The 17,528-nt window shown below is 44.5% G+C and overlaps 1 protein-coding gene across 1 annotated transcript in view; it reads left to right on the top strand.

Annotated features, from left to right (window-relative positions):
* The window catches only part of LOC117359760 (solute carrier family 2, facilitated glucose transporter member 5-like), a 196,937-nt gene that overhangs the window by 97,025 nt on the left and 82,384 nt on the right, over positions 1 to 17,528 (top strand). The window contains exon 8 of the mRNA XM_033942979.1: positions 13,283 to 13,470. Coding sequence (XP_033798870.1) covers positions 13,283 to 13,470 — 188 coding nt within the window. The remainder of the gene's footprint in view (positions 1 to 13,282; positions 13,471 to 17,528) is intronic.

Raw genomic sequence — 17,528 nt, 5'->3', positions numbered from 1 at the left:
GCCTCTCCCTTCACCCCCACCCCCCAATTGGCCTGGCACCCATCTTCTTCCCTCCTCTCCCCCCATAGTCTGGAATCTCTCTCTTCCCCATTTCCCTTCAGCGTCTGTTCCTCCCTACCCTACCTTTCCCAGTTCCCTTCAGCATCTGTTCCTCCACAACCCACCTTCCCCAGTTCCCTTCAGCGTCTGTTCCTCTCCACCCCACCTTCCCCAGTTCCATTCAGTGTATGTTCCTCTCTACCCCACATTCCCCAATTCCCTTCAGCATCTATTCCTCTCCACCCCATCTTCCACAGGTCCCTTCAGTGTCTGTTTTTCTCCACCCCACCTTTCCTCCCTTTCTCCCTCCATGCCCTTTACCTTCACGGCAGGCAATTTCTAAATGCATTTCCTACCAGCAGATGGACCGTTGAAATCACGTATGGCTGCAGGAAAGGTCGTCTCTGATGCAACTTCCGGTTGCGTCAGAGATGACCTTGATGGCAGCCGCACGCAATTTCAACGCTCCGGCTGCTGGTAGGAAACACATTTACAAATTGCCTGCCACAAAGATAAGGAGCAGGGCAATCTGGCTCAGATGGCAGTGATCGGGCTCAGGCAGCAGTGATATGGAGGGAGGGAGATGCTTGGGCGTCTGCGGCAATCAGGCGGCTTCGGCGGCTATCAGTATGGAGGGAGGGAGAGCGATTGGTGACCGTGCGCGTTCCCTCCCTTCAATGCAGAGACAAGGCTATTCACCACTCCATGGGGCGGTGATTGGCCTTCTCCTTGTACCCACGGTGACCACCTCTTTTCTTTCCCCCATTTCGGCGGGTTACCCACTGCCACATGTGGCTAGCCGCAGGTAACAGCCACCATGTCATTCTCTAATTCTTCCCTAAGTTATTTATTTATATAACCATGTAGAGCAATGGTTCCCAACCCTGTCCTGAGGACCATCATCCAGTTGGGTTTTCGGGATAGTCCTAATTTAATATGCATGAGAGAGATTTGCGTATAATGCCCCATGCATATTCATTTGAGTTATCCTGAAAACCTGACTGGCTGAAGAAATTCGACCACATCACAGAGGCATACCACGACTCACATTGACTCCCAATACAGGTGAGAGTACACTTCAAATTTTACTGCCTAATAATGCTGCCTGATTCACGATTCGAATCGATTCACCAAGTCATTTCGGGTGAATCGATTTGAATCGATTTACACCGACAAAAAATCGGCCTCACGATTCGTTGACTGACCCTCCCCACTCGCCCTCTAAAGCAGGAGCGGCAGCGCTGCCTTTTGCTGGCATGCCACTCCTGCTTTAGTAGGCGAGTGGGGAGGGTCAGTTGGGAAGTGGCTTACCCACTGGCCTCCCGCTGCTGTGCTGTTCCGTCCGTCTTCCCCACTGGCCTCCCGGAATGAATTTTCCTAATTTCAGCAGCCTGCAATAAAATCACTGGTGCTAGCGATCTTTGCAAGCTGCTGTATGGCTTTGGAACATCTTCTCTCTGCCGCAGTCCCGACCCTTCTCTGACGTGCACGAATACAGAGATTTATGCACGAATCTCAGGATGTTCGGGGTGGTACTTGGAGAGACCTCCCAGGAAAGAGACTTGGGAGTTCTGATCGACAAGTCGATGAAGCCGTCCACGCAATGTGTGGTGGTGGCGAAAAGGGTGAACAGAATGCTAGGAATGATAAAGAAGAGGATCACGAACAGATCGGAGAAGGTTATCATGCTGCTGTACCGGGCCATGGTGCGCCCTCACCTGGAGTACTGCGTCCAGCACTGGTTGCCGAACATGAAGAAGGACACGGTACTACTCGAGAGGGTCCAGAGAAGAGTGACTAAGATGGTTAAGGGGCTGGAGGAGTTGTCGTACAGTGAAAGATTAGAGAAACTGGGCCTTTTCTCCCTCGAACAGAGGAGATTGAGAGGGGACATGATCGAAACATTCAAGGTACTGAAGGGAATAGACTTGGTAGATAAGGACAGGTAGTTCACCCTCTCCAAGGTAGAGAGAATGAGAGGGCACTCTCTAAAGTTAAAAGGGGATAGATTCCCTACAAACGTAAGGAAGTTCTTCTTCACCCAGAGAGTGGTAGAAAACTGGAACGCTCTTCTAGAGTCTGTCATAGAGGAAAACACCCTCCAGGGATTCAAGACAAAGTTAGACAAGTTCATAATGAACAAGGAGGTACGCTGGTAGGACTAGTCTTAGATAGGGTGCTGGTCTTTGACCAAAGGGTCGCCGCTTGAGTGGACTGCTGGGCATGATGGACCACTGGTCTGACCCAGCAGCAGCAATTCTTATGTTCTTAATATGGTCCTCCAGGACAGGGTTGAGAACTACTGATCTAGAGGGTAATATTCAATTAGCAGTAGGCAGTAGTGCTGCCCGATTCACGATTCGAATCGATTCACCGATTCATTTCGGGTGAATCAGTTTGAATCGATTCAAAAGCCCAAAAAATCGGCCTCTCGATTCGGGGTTTGACCCTTCCCCCTCGCTCCCTAAAGCAGGATCGGCAGCGCTGACTCTTGCTGGCCGGCCGCTGCCGCTCCTCCTTTAGAGGATGAGTGGGGAGTGTCAGTGCTTCTCTCCGGCTTCCCCCCTGGCATCCTGGCATCGATTTACCTCATTTAATCAGCCTGCATAAGATTGCTAGTGTTAGCAATCTTTGCAAGCTGCCATCGGATCTTCCGACTGTCTTCTCTCTGCCATGGTCCTGCCCCTCCTCTGATGTCAAGGGTGCAGGCTTCGGGGGTTGTACAGGTCTTCAGGGGGGACAGGCAGGCCTTGGGTGCAGGCCTTTAGGGGGGACAGGCAGGCCTTGGGTGCAGGCCTTCAGGGGGGGGACAAGCAGGCCTTGGGTGCAGGCCTTCAGGGGAGACAGGCAGGCCTTCATGGGGGGACAGGCAGGCCTTGGGTGCAGGCAGGCCTTCAGGGAGACAGGCAGGCCTTGGGTGCAGGCCTTCAGGGGGGACAGGTAGGCCTTCAGGGGTGGGGTGTAGACCTTCGGAGGGGGGGGTGCAGGCCTTCACGGGGGCACAGACCTTCATGGGAATGGGCCCTGGTATAGAAGTACACGGAGGGAGGGAGGGAAGGGGGGTTCAAAGAGACGTGCATATGCCGGACTTTAGGAGAAAAAATAATGGGTCTAAAAATAGAGGAGAGGGAGATAGATGATGGGCAATGGGATTTAGGGAGGGAAGGAACAGAAAGGGAGAGAAGTTGGACACAAGGGATGGTGTGGAGGGGGATAGAGATACTGGATAGGAGGGTAGTTGGGAAAAGAAAGGGAGAGTTGGTGGACCCTGGGGTGGGGGGGAAGGAGGGAGAGATGCTGGATGAAAGGGTAGTTGAGAAAAGGGGAATTTGTGGATGGAGACGAAAAAAAGGAAAGATGCCAGACCTCTGGGGGAGGGAAGAAAAACGGAAGGGGAGGACAGAGATGGCAAATGGATGGTTAGCACGGAGAAAGAAAAAAGAAGGAGACCCTGGCAAACAAGTTATCAGAAGACAACCAGAGCCTGGGACCAACAAAAGGTAGAAAAAATAATTTTATTTTCTGTTTTGTGATTACAATATGTCAGATTTGAAACGTGTATTCTGCCAGAGCTGGTGTTAGACCGCAAATGTAAGCTAGGATTTAACAGAGAAAGGAAAAGGTCTTTTTTGTTTGTTTACACCACAGCGCCAGTGTGGTTAGGAGAAGGCAAAGGGGGTGAAGAGGCTATAATATAAACCCACCATGAGGTTTAAAAAAAACCAAAAAACCACCCAATTGGGCAGGAAAATCGAATCGAAAAATCGATTCAATAGGCTGAATCAAATTTTTTTTCCTGAATCGGGCAGCACTAGTAGGCAGCATTTTTTTAAACACAGACTGCTCTTGCCAGTATTGTGCCTGGATATTCAATGGCCAGCCAGGTCTAGATGCAGGCATTAAATATTTGGGTATGTGCAGCCATCTCCAGATAAATGCTGTATGGAGATGTAATATTAATAATGTTAATATAATAGCTTAACTACTTTAATTTTAAGATATGTCTCTGAAATATTAATTCTTTCAGCACAAAGGGGAACTGGTCACACACAGGCCAGAAATTATCTAGCCCTTGAGCTAAGGGGAATGGAAGAGATGTAGTCAAATGCTAACACAAATTCAGACATTTCATTCTCTTTTGCACTGGTTAATAACAACTTGTTTTCTTTGTTCAGTCGCACTGCTCTCTGTCTCTTCAAAGGCTGCTGGCAACTCTCCCTACGCACTGCCAGCAGTTGATCTGGAAGCCTTCCTTCTGATGGAAAATGCGTCAGAGCGTTTTGCATCAGAGGGAAGGCTACCGGGTCAGCTGCCGGCAGTGTGTAGGGAGATCTGCCAGCAGCCTTTGAAGAGACAGAAAACAGTGCGACTGAACAGAAAAAAAAACAAGGCACACTCCCTTGGGAAGCCCTGGAAAAGGAGAGGAAGAAATGCTGCAAGGGCTTGGAAGAGAGGGGAAAGAGATGCTGCATGGGCTGGAGGGATGTGGGTACTGGTAAGTGGCGGCTCCTCACGTATCAACCATTTCACTAGAGGTATTCCAACATAAGGGACCTAAAGGAGGAGTGTGTGGCGCAGTGGTTGGATCTACAGCCTCAGCACCCTGGGGTTGTGGGTTCAAACCCCGCGCTGCTCCTTGTGACCCTGGGCAAGTCACTTAATCCTCCATAGCCCCAGGTACGTTAGATAGATTGTGAGCCCACCGGGACAGAGAGGGAAAATGCTTGAGTACCTGATTGTAAAAAACCGCTTAGATAACCTTGATAGGCGGTATATAAAATCCTAATAATAATAAAGGGTCAAATATTCCATAGAGAAGCTTGAAGATTATGCAAGCACATTTAAACTGGATCCTAAAGCGAACTGGGAGCCAGTGAAGCTTTCTCAGCAGAGGGGACACATGATCATACTTGCGTTTCCCCAAAATAAGCTTAGCTGCCATATTCTGTATTAACTGAAGTCGATTTAGACTGCTCTGCTTAATGCCCAGATAAACTGAGTTACAGTAATCGAGCTGGGCAAACACAGTGGATTGTACCAACACTGAACAATGTTCTTGATGGAATAATGATCTGACTTTCCTCATGAAAGGTTTATACAGACGGAGAAGGGAAAGATAGCATATATCTTTGTATATTCTTCAAATGACAAGATCTAGGGGCCCTAGATCTTGTCATTTGAGGAATATACAGAGATATAAGCTATCTTTCCCTTCCTTTACGGCAGGGGTGTCAAATTCAATCACATTAAGGGGCTGAAATCCAAAACACAGGCTAAGTCACAGGCCAGACCCAGTCCAATCTCCGCCCCAGACCCCACCCCATAATAATACTAATTATAACACCATTTTTTTCATTCATTTTTCATATATACACACACAATATAATCTTATTAACACATAATGGTAATGGTTAACCACAAAAATTAAACTGCACAAAACACACTGTATGCTTCTCAACATTCATTCCTACCAGAACACAGATAACCCCTATGCAAATATAGGACCAAAAACTAAAAGAACTATTTTTTTTTTTTTTAAACAACATATGATTCAAGATTTTGCATGCAGTACAACCCCCAGAGAAAAAGAAACAAATGTATTTCTTCCTGAGCAGTGCAAAAGATAGACAGCAGATTAAAATGCTCAAAATTGACACAATTCAAACACTAACATGAAAATAAAACCATTCCCCCTACCTTTGTTGTCTCCCTCCCTCCATGCTGTGCCTCCCTCCAGCGGGTGTCTAACCTTCTGGCCGGCTCCAACCTGGCTGTTTTATGCGGTCCGCAGTCCGATGCCCCCCAGTGTCATCTTGTGGCTGGCTCCCTCCTCCTCACAGCCTTAGTGTGTACGGAGTTGCGTGCAGCGGCTCCTCATGCATCCTGCATCTGAACCGGAAGCAACATAAAACAAGGGGCATCAGACCGCATGCCGCAAAAAACGACCAGGCGGGCCGGATTTGGCCCCCGGGCCTTGAGTTTGACACCTGTGCTTTAAGGGAATTAAATCTGCTGGGAAGCTTAGCCAATCTTTTGCCTTCAAGTTGGTAGAGATCTGGAATGGATTTCCTGACTCTATTAGACCAGTGTTCTTCAACCACCAGTCCGTGGACCGGTGCCAGTCCACAAAAATCTCCCGCCGGTTCGCGAAGGTCCAGCATCCCCCGCAAGCACCGAGTTAAAAAGGTGGCTCACTGCAAACGCCTCATGGACCACCCAGGCAAAAACACCAGTGCAGCCATCCTCCAACACCTCCGGGCAGCGCCGGGGCCACCAACGGGGAGCTCGCACAAACCTGGTGCAGTGACCGATGGATAACTCTGGGTCAAAGGCCACTGGAGAGCTGGAGGCGCACAAAGCGGACGCCACGTGGCAAGTCCACCGACCGTGCTGCCCAAAGACATCCGCTGTGCATGCACAGAAAGCCACCGCCTCCTCAGCCTTCGCTCTCCTCTCGGTCCTCCCCGGAAGGAGCGGAAGGTTCTGCTCCCAGACCTGGCCAAAAGGAATGAAGGTCCCGCTGCTGCAACACACGGCACAGAACCAGAGAAGCAAGACAGAGCGCGAGACGTGATCTCCTGAGCCCCCAGGTAGGCTGAGGAAAAGTCACTTCCCTCCTCCCCCCGCCCCCCGCCCCCCGTCTCCCTTGGCGGTCCAGTAGCGGCACCCGAGTCCACACCAGCACTCCTCAACTGCCGGTCCGCAAAACAATTCCTCTATTTCTGCCGGTCCATAGGTACAAAAAGGTTGAAAAACACTGTATTAGACTGATAGGCCAATTACAAGTATTTCGTAAAGCCCTGAAAACTTTGCTATTCTCGCAATATTTAAACGGATTAACTACAGTATCAACGAAATGATAATACTATAGCTCTTACTTCTCTCATGCTCCTTTTTCTATGTACTCTATCTAGTCTTAATTATATGTGAACCGAGTCGAGCTTCGCTGGGAGATGGAAGATTAGATTAGATTAGTTGCAAGAGATTTTTAGCTACTTGCTCCTAACAAATGATCTTTCTTTTGTTTTGTGAATAGGACATAAGAACATCAGCGTTGCCATAGTGGGACAGACCAAAAGTCCACCAAGTCTAGTATCATGTTTCCAACAGTGGCCAATCCAGGTCTAAGTGGCTAGCAAAATCCCAAAAGAGTAAAGCAGATTTTAAGCTGCTTATAAATAAGCAGTGGATTTCCCTAAACCACTCTTAAAAATGGCTTATGGACTTTTCTTTTAGGAAATTATCCAAACCTCTTTTAAATCCTGCTGAGCTAACTGCTTTTATCACACTCACTGGTAATGAATTTTTGCAATGACTTGCCAGTTTATTGAAGATTACTTAATAAATTCTAGGCCATCCCTAGGAAACTCCAAACAATATAATCAATTAAAATTTATCTAAAAACAAACTTCTTAAATAAATAATAATAATTTATTTTGTATACCGCCATACCCAGCGAGTTCTAGGCGGTTCACATCAGTTAATCAAAGGTACAAACAATGAAGCCGTTGAAGTTAGCAGGTTAGAATGTACAATAAAAAAGGAGCAGGAAGAGATTCCTGGCAATTAGTGGATGGAAAGCTGTTCGGAAAGGTGGAGAAAGATAGTAGAAGTAAAATGTATTAAGAGTTGAGTCTGTGGAATAAGTGTGTTTTGAGTTGTTTTCTGAAGTCCAGGTAGGTGGGAGCATCGAGCAGAATTTGGGCTAGCCATGGGTTCAGTTTAGCCGCCTGAAAGGAGAAGGTTTATCCCTAATCATTCTAATTTCTGAAGGCAAAGCATTCCATAACAACAGGATTTGGTAGCATAAAGAGGATGTTAGCTATTTAAAAAGTTGGATGGATGGAGACATAACCGGCATCATTCAGTCCTGTTTCCAGCTATGGCAACTCTTTTCTGGAGACCAGGCTTATCTACATACCTATTTCCCTATACTAAGCAAGAGAAGAGATTTATAAAGGGGTTTTCTTTGACATCACTTACTTCCTAGATATCATCAAGGCTATTGATTACACTCGTGTAGGTCTGAATTCTCCAAGAATACATCTACCAGAAACCAATCCATTGTACAAAGTAGAGAAAGTTCATCTCTTCCCAAGAGCAATATCTCTGAATATCCAGGCCGGCTGTGATTATTACTTTTTGGTTTCCATCATGATGGCAGCACGGGAATGCTTTGAGATTCCGGAGGAGTTCTATTGGGTAGATCATCAGAACAAATATCCCTCATCCCACTTTGAATAATTAACGCAGAGTATCCACATAAGTTCCCAGAATGAAGGCTTATTCTCTTCTCCAGATACGCTTTCTTGACAGGACTGTCATTATTTGCGGCCTTGTGATGACTTACTTCAGGAGCCTGGAAGCACATCGAAAGATAAATGAATAGTTTGCTCGGCATTCTTGTTCTTCACCTTGATTGTCTCCTTCAGGGAGAAAACCCAGTGCCAGAGCCCAACATTTACCTTTTCCTCGCCTCTCTTCTCTGTCTGCTTGTTGAATTACCCTGTGCTTTCAAAGCAATGATCATTTAATATTGAGACACCGCTCCTGCCCTTTGCAAGGACTCATAATTGAAAGACTAAAGGAGAGGGAAAGGAGAGCAGGGTGGCTGTTAGAACTGGATATAATATATAGTATCAGAGAAGCACATTATCTTGAACCGACAAAAGCAAGTGTATCAGAAGTGTAGTGCTTGCTGTCTGATGCAACCTTCTCAAAAATCTGTATTTTGGAGGCAGATGTCAAGATGTTCGAACTTGGTAAAATATGTTTGAATTAATAATAAGAACCTACGATTTTCAAAACAGCCAGCAAACCCGATGTAGATGTCTATTAGTCTCCTTTTCTAATCTGCGTTAACATACTTTAATGCCAGTTAAGGTGGGGTTATTACATGTGATTTACTGCAAGCCCCGTTATTTTCAGGGGCTAAACCCAGAACTGGATCATCTTGTCCTGAGAAATCTAGAGTCAACCGGCACTCCTCCCCTCCCCTAGATTGTCGGAACATGGAACCTAATTATACGCTCACTCTAGATGGTGTGCCCTTCAAAACAGGATTAAGGCATATTGATAAGAAATTGTGAGATGAATGGAGGACTTCAGTTTCTAGCACTGACAATCTACTACTTTTCATGAGCAGGTAATTCTACAAAACCATTAAAAAAAGGCAAAAACAAATACCAACCAGGTTGTTGAGTTTAGAGCAGTGTCTCTCTCAAATTGTTTGCCACGGCACAATGGTGTATCCCGAAGAGATTCCGGGTGTGCCATGAGAGATTCCAGAATTTTACTTTATTTTTAAAAATTATTTTCATAAGTATACACTAGAATAGATGACATGTACATTGCATACACAAGAGTTTGTCAATGTTGTGTGTGTGTAAGGATACAACCGCTCAGACAAGTATCATTCTTTGATGTGATTGGTCCTTGAAAACTATAAGCAAGCAATTTTATTTTTTATGCAGTAGTTATTCTCACTTGAGTAATAAAGCAATCGAGGCTTTGTTACCGTTTGGATCTTCTTATCTTTGCAAACTTTGATTTTCAGCTCTGACAAAAATTAAATCGAAAAAAGAAAACGACTGCAGAAATGTGTGTTTGCTTGTCAACTATCGAGCCACATTTTGAGTTACTTTGCACTCAAAAACAAGCACATCCATCGCATTGATTAACTATTCTATTCTATCTACTTTAGTTTCACCATTGTTACAATTAAATAAATAACTCTCAAATTTATTTATTTTTGTTGGTTTTGCAATTTATAATTTCAGTTATAATGTGCCGCATAGGGTTAGCATATGGCTCCAGAGAAAGGAGGATGGATTGAGATACCTGGGTTTTACTTCCATTGTTTTCAATGGAAGTAAAACCCGGATGTCTCAATCTGTCCTGCTTACTTCCATTGCCTTTTTCTGGAGTCAAATGGTAACCCTAGGACCACATAAATAGCAGTCCTATATTTGGCCAATTTAACTTAACTGGTTAAGGGTTGAATATCGGTATTGTAAAGGACTAGGACAAACTCCAACACACACACACACAAAGGTGTCTTAGAGCCTGTCTTTCATCCTTCACACTTATCTCTGACACCCAGTACCCAAAAGAAAGCATTCACACTCTTTCACACTGTGCATAGTCATGGGACTGGATGGCATCCATCCCAGGAAATTGAGGGAACTCAGAGAGGTTCTGGTGGGTCCTATTAAAAATTTGTTCAACAAATCTCTGGAGACAGAAGTTCCTGGGGATTGGAGAAAAGCGGATGTGGTCCCTATTCACAAAAGTGGTCACAGAGATGAAGCGGGAAACTACAGGCCGGTAAGCCTCACTTCGGTTATTGGAAAAATAATGGAAGCATTGCTGAAAGAAAGGATAGTGAAATTCCTAGAATCTAATGGGTTGCAGGATCCGAGGCAACAAGGTTTTACTAAAGGTAAAACAAACCTGATCAGATAACTGGATCAAGAACATCTGCTAGATGTAATTTACTTAGTTTTCAGCAAAGCCTTTGACACAGTTCCTCATAAGAGGCTCTTGAATAAACTTGACGGGCTGAAGTTAGGACCCAAAATGGTGAATTGGATTTGAAATTGGTTGACGGACAGATGCCAGAGGTTGGTGGTTAATGGAATTTGCTCGGAGGAAGGAAAGGTGAATAGTGGAGTCTCGCAAGGTTTGGTACTGGGGCCAATCCTGTCCAATATATTTGTGAGTGACATTGCTGAAGGGTTAGAAGGAAAGGTTTGCCTTTTTGCAGATGATACCAAGATTTGTAACAGAGTAGACACCAAGAAGGGAGTGGAAAACATGAAAAGGGATCTGCAAAAGTTAAGAGGAATGGTTTAATATCTGGCAATTAAAATTTTATGCAAAGAAATGCAGAGTAATGCATTTGGGAATTAGAAATTGGAAGGAACTGTATGTGCTGGGAGGTGAGAGGCTGATATGCATGGATGGGGAGAGGGACCTTGGGGTGATAGTGTCAGAAGATCTAAAGGCAAAGAAACAGTGCGACAAGGCAGTGCCTGTTACCAGGCTGTATAGAGAAAGGTATAACCAGTAGAAGAAGGTATTGATACCTCTATACAGGTCGTTGGTGAGGCCCCACTTGGAGTATTGTGTTCAGTTTTGGAGTCCCTGTCTGGCAAATAACATAAGAATACTTGAAGTGGTCCAGAGACAGGCGACGAAAATGGTAGGAGGTTTGTATCAAAAGACATATGAGGTAAGACTGGAAGCCCTGAATATGTATACCCTAGAATGGTGGTTCTCAACCCTGTCCTGGAGGACCCCCAGGCCAGTCAGGTTTTCAGGATAGCCCTAATGAATATGCATGGAGCAGATTTGCATGCCTGGCTCTTCCATTATATGCAGATCTCTCTCATGCATATTCATTAGTGCTATCCTGAAAATCCGACTGGCCTGGGGGTCCTCCAGGACAGGGTTGGGAACCACTGCCCTAGAGGAAAGGAGGGACAGGGGAGATATAATTCAGGCGTTCAGATACTTGAAAGGTTTTAACCTAGAACAAAAACTTTTTTAGAGAAAGGAAAATGGTGAAACCAGAGGGCACAATTTGAGGTTGAGGGGTGGTAGATTTAAGAGTAATGTTAGGAAATTCTTCTTTACGGAGATCATGGTTGATGCCTGGAATGCGCACCCGAGGGAAATGGTGGAGAGGAAAATGGTGACAGAGTGCAAAAAAGTGTGGGATGCACACAGAGGATCTCTAATCAGAAACCAATGGTATATATTGAAGAACTAAGGCCAATACTGGGCAGACTTGCACAGTCTGTGTCCAGTATACGGCCATTCGGTTGATAATGGGCTGGGGAGGGCTTCGACGGCTGGAATGGTTTAGAGGGGCAGGAGTGAGCTTTGACAGAGATTTCAGTAGATGGAACTTAAGCACAGTACCGGGCAGAGCTCTGGATTTCTGGCCCAGAAATATCTAGGAAAAAGGACAATTTAAATGAAATCAGTAATTTAAAGAGAGGGACAGACTGGACGGACCATTCAGGTATTTATCTGATGTCATCTACTATGTTACTGTATTCTTGTACCCACACACACAATAGTAGACGAGAGGTTATACAAAATAGAAATGAACAGTAACATTCACTAAGATAGTACATACAAAAGACAGAGACAGAAGAGAGAAAGGATCTGTACTCCTGGCAGAACAACATCCTCTTAGGCCAGAGAACAAAGTTCTCTTGGGAGGCATTGCATTCCTAACACTGAACTCCTGTGTCAGATAGATGCAAGACCTCCCCCTGCTTGATAACACTTGACGTTATATTTTGATATGTTTCATAGCAGAGGCAATGCATAGTCATTCACTCTGATTCTTGCATGAGCCTAGCCAAACCCTGGATTGTGCCAGGTCTCATGTTGCTAACAGGACTTCTTTATTTGAGTTTTAGGGATAGTGTTTTGGGGGTTTTCTGTTAAGTGCACATAGGCTAGTATTTCAAGGGGCTATTTTAAAATTGTTATAGTATCAGTATAAAGCACAGCTAATAGGCACAGACAGCTTCAGTTTGGACATTTTTTTTTTAACTTAGCCGTTTCAAAAGACAGAAATACCAATATACACTGAAAGCAAGCTATTTGTGAATATCTAGTTTAAAGTATTTACGATAGAGAGTAACTTTTACAGAGAACCTTGCATCAGGATAAAAGCAGTTAGCTTAGCAGAGTTTAAAAAAGGTTTGGATAATTTCCTAAAAGAGAAGTCCATAGGCTATTATTGAGATTACTTGTTTTGCTACTTGGATTTTGCTAGATACATGGGACCTGGATTGGCCACTGTTGGAAACAGGATACTGGGCTTGATGGATCTTTGGTCTGTCCCAGTATGGCAATTCGTATGTTCTTAATTTAGTCCATAGTGATGGTGGCTATATAATACCTATATTCAATACCAGTGAGTATACACATTAATTTAAACAACAGCACCAACATTTAAATTAACTAAGTTACTGCCGCTGCTGAATATTCAGCCCTCTGTTTCTATATCTTACATCATACCTTTTTTCCTGAAGAAGGGTACCCAGTGTGGTCTGAATAATAAAAACGTGGCAGAACATCGAAGTGGCATAATATAGCAAAAAGTCCCTAATGCACACCTAAGTAGGGAAAAGTGACGAGCCATATCATACAGCTAACAAAATCTGGGTCAAGGTGAGGCAACTCTACTGAACTAGTCTTTGTTCATTCTTGTATCTTGTAGCACTGAAGTCATACCACGTTAACTGTGATGTCCAAGACCTCATTCAGGAGATGGAGGAGGAGAAGCATTATCTCTCCTCGGTGCAGATGTGTTCTGTTCAAGAGCTGTTGACAGACCGTTCTTTGAAGTGGCAGGTCATTACCATTGTGGTGATTAACGTAGGCATGCAACTGTCTGGAATAGATGTGGTAAGTATTGCGTCTAAATGATTGTGCAAGGGCTTTTTCTTTCCTTTGATTTCATAGTTGAATGCTGTGTCTGGAATGTGGGGTTATTTTTGTTTCTATAGCATTTGTGTTTGTCAGTCACCTGAATCCTTACCCTGAGATTGAAACAGCAGTATTGGCCACATTGCAAAGAGTTGGGGTTTTTTTGTTTTTTTTTTAGATATAGGGGTTCGCAGTAGAGCGGAAGGGAAATGAGGAAGACAGAGTGGGGAGAAGATGCTGAAGAGAAATGGGGAAGACAGAGTGGGCAAAAGACGCTGAAGGGAAATGGGGAACAGAGAGTGGGGAGAAAACGCTGGAAGGGAAGTAGACAGAGATGCCAGACTATGGGTGGAGCGGAGGGAAGAAGATGGGTGCCAGACCAATGGGGGGGGGGGGTGAAGGGAGAGGCACAGCAATAGAGCAAATGGAAGACACTGAGAGAAGACAGACAGTGGATGAAAAGAATTGAATGAGAAGATGAGGAAAGCAGACACCAGACAACAAAGGTAGAAAAAAAATTTCTATTTATTTATTTTCTTTTTTTAAAACTTTAGGATAAAGTAGTACATTAATTGTGTTAATAAAAATTTATAAATAAAGCCCTGCTTGCTGAACATCTTTCTCTAGTTCAGCAGCCAGAACTTTGATTTATAAGGAAGGAATAAGCTAAATATTGCAGTACCGAGGCTTGTATGGATGCTGCGGAGATGGGACAGGGACAGTGGTTGCGGGGACAGGGTGGTGACAGGGACAAATTTTTTCCCCGTGTCATTCTCTACTCCACTGTTCATGGCATATTTATTTTGAATAGCAACCTCAAGGGTTTAGTTTAAATCTCCATGATGGTCTTCTTGGCTTTACTATATCTTTCAGTTGACTCTCTTCTGGCTCTGATTTTCCTGCTCGTTTTGAGGCATGCTCATTACCTTTTCCAATATCCACGGAGACTCCAGGTTCATAAAAAAAAAAAAAAAAATTGTTCTTCACTATAGTCTTAGTGGAGAAATAATGCTTTATCAGGATAATCTCCGGCCTGGAGATCCCTGACAATCATTACTCCAGCCTCTTAAAATGTGCTTGTGAAGTTGCTTCAGTTAAACTGTTTCAGTCTTCCAGCAAATGAAAAAAAGAGCAGAGCCCTTCTGCCCATTAAAAATGACTTTTCTGTTCTTTATTAGGCATTTATTATTCAAGGACTGTGATGGTATGTAATTACTGACAGATGAAATGGGCTGAGAGTTGCCTGCAGTCATAGTTGTCTGACCTGCTTCCAAATGAAATATAAAATTCCGAGACAGTGCTGAGAGAGGAACACAAAAGTTCATAACTCGAGGCTGGCATGCAAAGGCGTGGCGAAATTCACAAACATGTTAACCCACAGTAAATTGACAAACAGCACGTGCTACTGGCATGCATAATTTAGCTATTGCGAACACTGCCGCTAAGAGGGAAATTCATCAAGCTGGTTTAGGGCTTTAAAGTGCGTTTTTTCCCTTAACGTGACTTAAAGGGCCCCAATGCAGTTTGACTTCATTTGCCACTGCTGCTACTACTGTTTATCATTTCTATAGCGCTGAAAAGCGTGCGTAGCGCTGTACAATCAACACGCAATAGACGGTTCCCCCTGTGATGATATTTAAGGTGCTGCAGATTGCACGGTATTGAGATGAAAAACGTGCAAATTACTAGGCCAATATCCTATCGCAAAGTCAGGGGCCACAAAATCACAGTAAAATAATCCTAAGATTTTGCTGCGGTTGTTTCAACTTTGGGAGCATCCTAGGCCAGCTGAGCAGTTCCCCCCCCCCTCCCCCCCCATGGCTTACAGCACCCTCTGGCTGAAACCCCAACTCCCTCCACCCCCTAAGGTGGAGGTTAGAGAATGACACGGTGACAGAATTTATCACTGTTCCCATCCCAGCGGATAACCGCGGGAAACCATCCCCGTGTTTATTTATTTATTCAATTTTCTATACCGTTCTCCCAGGGGAGCTTCAGAACAGTTTTCATGAATTTATTCAGGCACTTAAAGCATTTTTCCCTGTCTGTCCTGGTGGGCTCATAATCTATCTAATGTACCTGGGGCAATGGGGGGATTAAGTGGCTTGCCTAAGGTCACAAGGAGCAGCGTGAGTTTGAACCCACAACCTCAGGGTGCTGAGGCTGTAGCTTTAACCACTGCGCCAAGAATCAGAGTATGAATGGGCACAACCACTGACGCTCAAGCCTTGCATTGAAGAATGCTGGTGTAGAAGGTCTGAGGTTGAGAGAGACACTAAAGAATGACACCGGATGGTTAGAACATAAGAACATAAGCGTTGCCATACTGGGACAGACCAAAGATCCATCATGCCCAGTATCCTGTTTCCAACATAGACCAACCCAGGTCCCAAGTACCTGGCAGAAACTCAAAGAGTAGCAACATTCCAGAGCTGAGATTGTGATGTCATAATGCCTCATTCCACCAATGCCTAAGATCCAACCTCATCAGTGATGTCACTATGGCTTCATTATCTTATACTTGACTCAAATAAGATCAGAGTATGAATGGACACAGCCACTGACCTTCAAGCCTTGCATTGAAGAATGCTGGTGTAGAAGGACTGAGGTTGAGAGAGACACTAAAGAATGACACCGGATGGTTAGAACATAAGACCATAAGCATTGCCATACTGGGCCAGACCGAAAGTCCATCAAGCCTGCAAGTTGCTGAATCCCGTGGTAAATCAGAGTGCAGTAGAAGGCAGTCTGTTACTGCATCTTGATGAATTTCCCACTAAATGTATGCAGACATAAACAAGTAATGGATTGTATTATGTAAATTAGCAGTAAATAATGCACCTTAAAATATGTGATTATCAATGCATACTTTGCAAATGATAGGAGAATGTTTAGTTTACAACCTGTGCACTCTTCAAGTCCAAAATACAAACAGCACAAATGATATCATAAACTCTCTTATTTTTTAAAAAAAATTTATTTTACATATTGTGATGTGCTGATATCCATAACCAACATGCTACAAACAGACGCTTAATAAGTGGGGGCCAGGGGGCGGACCACCCTGGGCGCCAGTGTCTCTCCTCCTCTCCATCCCTCGTGTACCTCCTTAAACATTTGTTGGTGCGAACAGCCTCGGCTTCCTTCTGACATCACTTCCTGGTCGTGGGACCAGGATGTGACATCAGAAGGGAGCCGAGGCCACCACGAGCAGCAGGTGGAAGATGCTGTTTGCACTGATGAACATTTCAAGAGGTACGTTGGGGGGGGGGCGACTACGCCCCCCCAAGGCGCTAACCTCCCTCGCTGTGCCACTGGCTACAGATATAACAAGGTTTTCACAGGACCATTGTAGTCACTTCACAGTCCCTTCACGGCCAATAAAGTATCCCAAAACTCTTAAATATTTCACTTAACTCTTAAAACATCAATGGCGGTTCTTCCAATCTTCTGCTCCACTTGCTCTCTGTGGATGTGAATAAACTGTTGACAGGACTCCCACTCAACTCAAGTTTTGTCTGTATTTGCTTCATCAGGAGGGGATGCCCACTAACCCCCTGCTTTACTAAGATGCACTAACGGATTAGCGTGCGCTAATTGCTAATGCGTCCAGAGACCAACGTGCACGCGTTAGCGTTCAGCGGGTGCTAAATCGATTAGCCCACCTTAGTAAAACAGGGCCTAAGTCTGGATCTCCAAACCACTTCAAAATTCCATCATGTTAACCTGTCACTCATAGCCATTATTATCATGGCTGCATATATCATGGAAAATTAATGCATGCTATGTACTTTAAAACATTGGCTACTACCAGACGTTAACATGCAATAACAACCCATTTCATCACATCCTGGTTTGTCACCCTTCAAGTCTATATCATACAGCGTAGGATTCATAATAACTCAGTTTTGATTATCCTTTTATGTTTCTACTCTCCTTCTTTGCTTTATCTGCCCTAATATTTATAAAGTCTGCATTTCCCATATCCTATATCTATCATCCACCATTATCTTTACAAAGGAAGAGTGTGGCGCAGT

Source organism: Geotrypetes seraphini, chromosome 4 (genome assembly GCF_902459505.1).
Source record: "Geotrypetes seraphini chromosome 4, aGeoSer1.1, whole genome shotgun sequence".
In the NCBI taxonomy this organism is placed as follows: domain Eukaryota; kingdom Metazoa; phylum Chordata; class Amphibia; order Gymnophiona; family Dermophiidae; genus Geotrypetes; species Geotrypetes seraphini.
The sequence above is the reverse complement of the archived record's forward strand: the minus strand, read 5'-3'. Positions and strand labels throughout refer to the sequence as shown.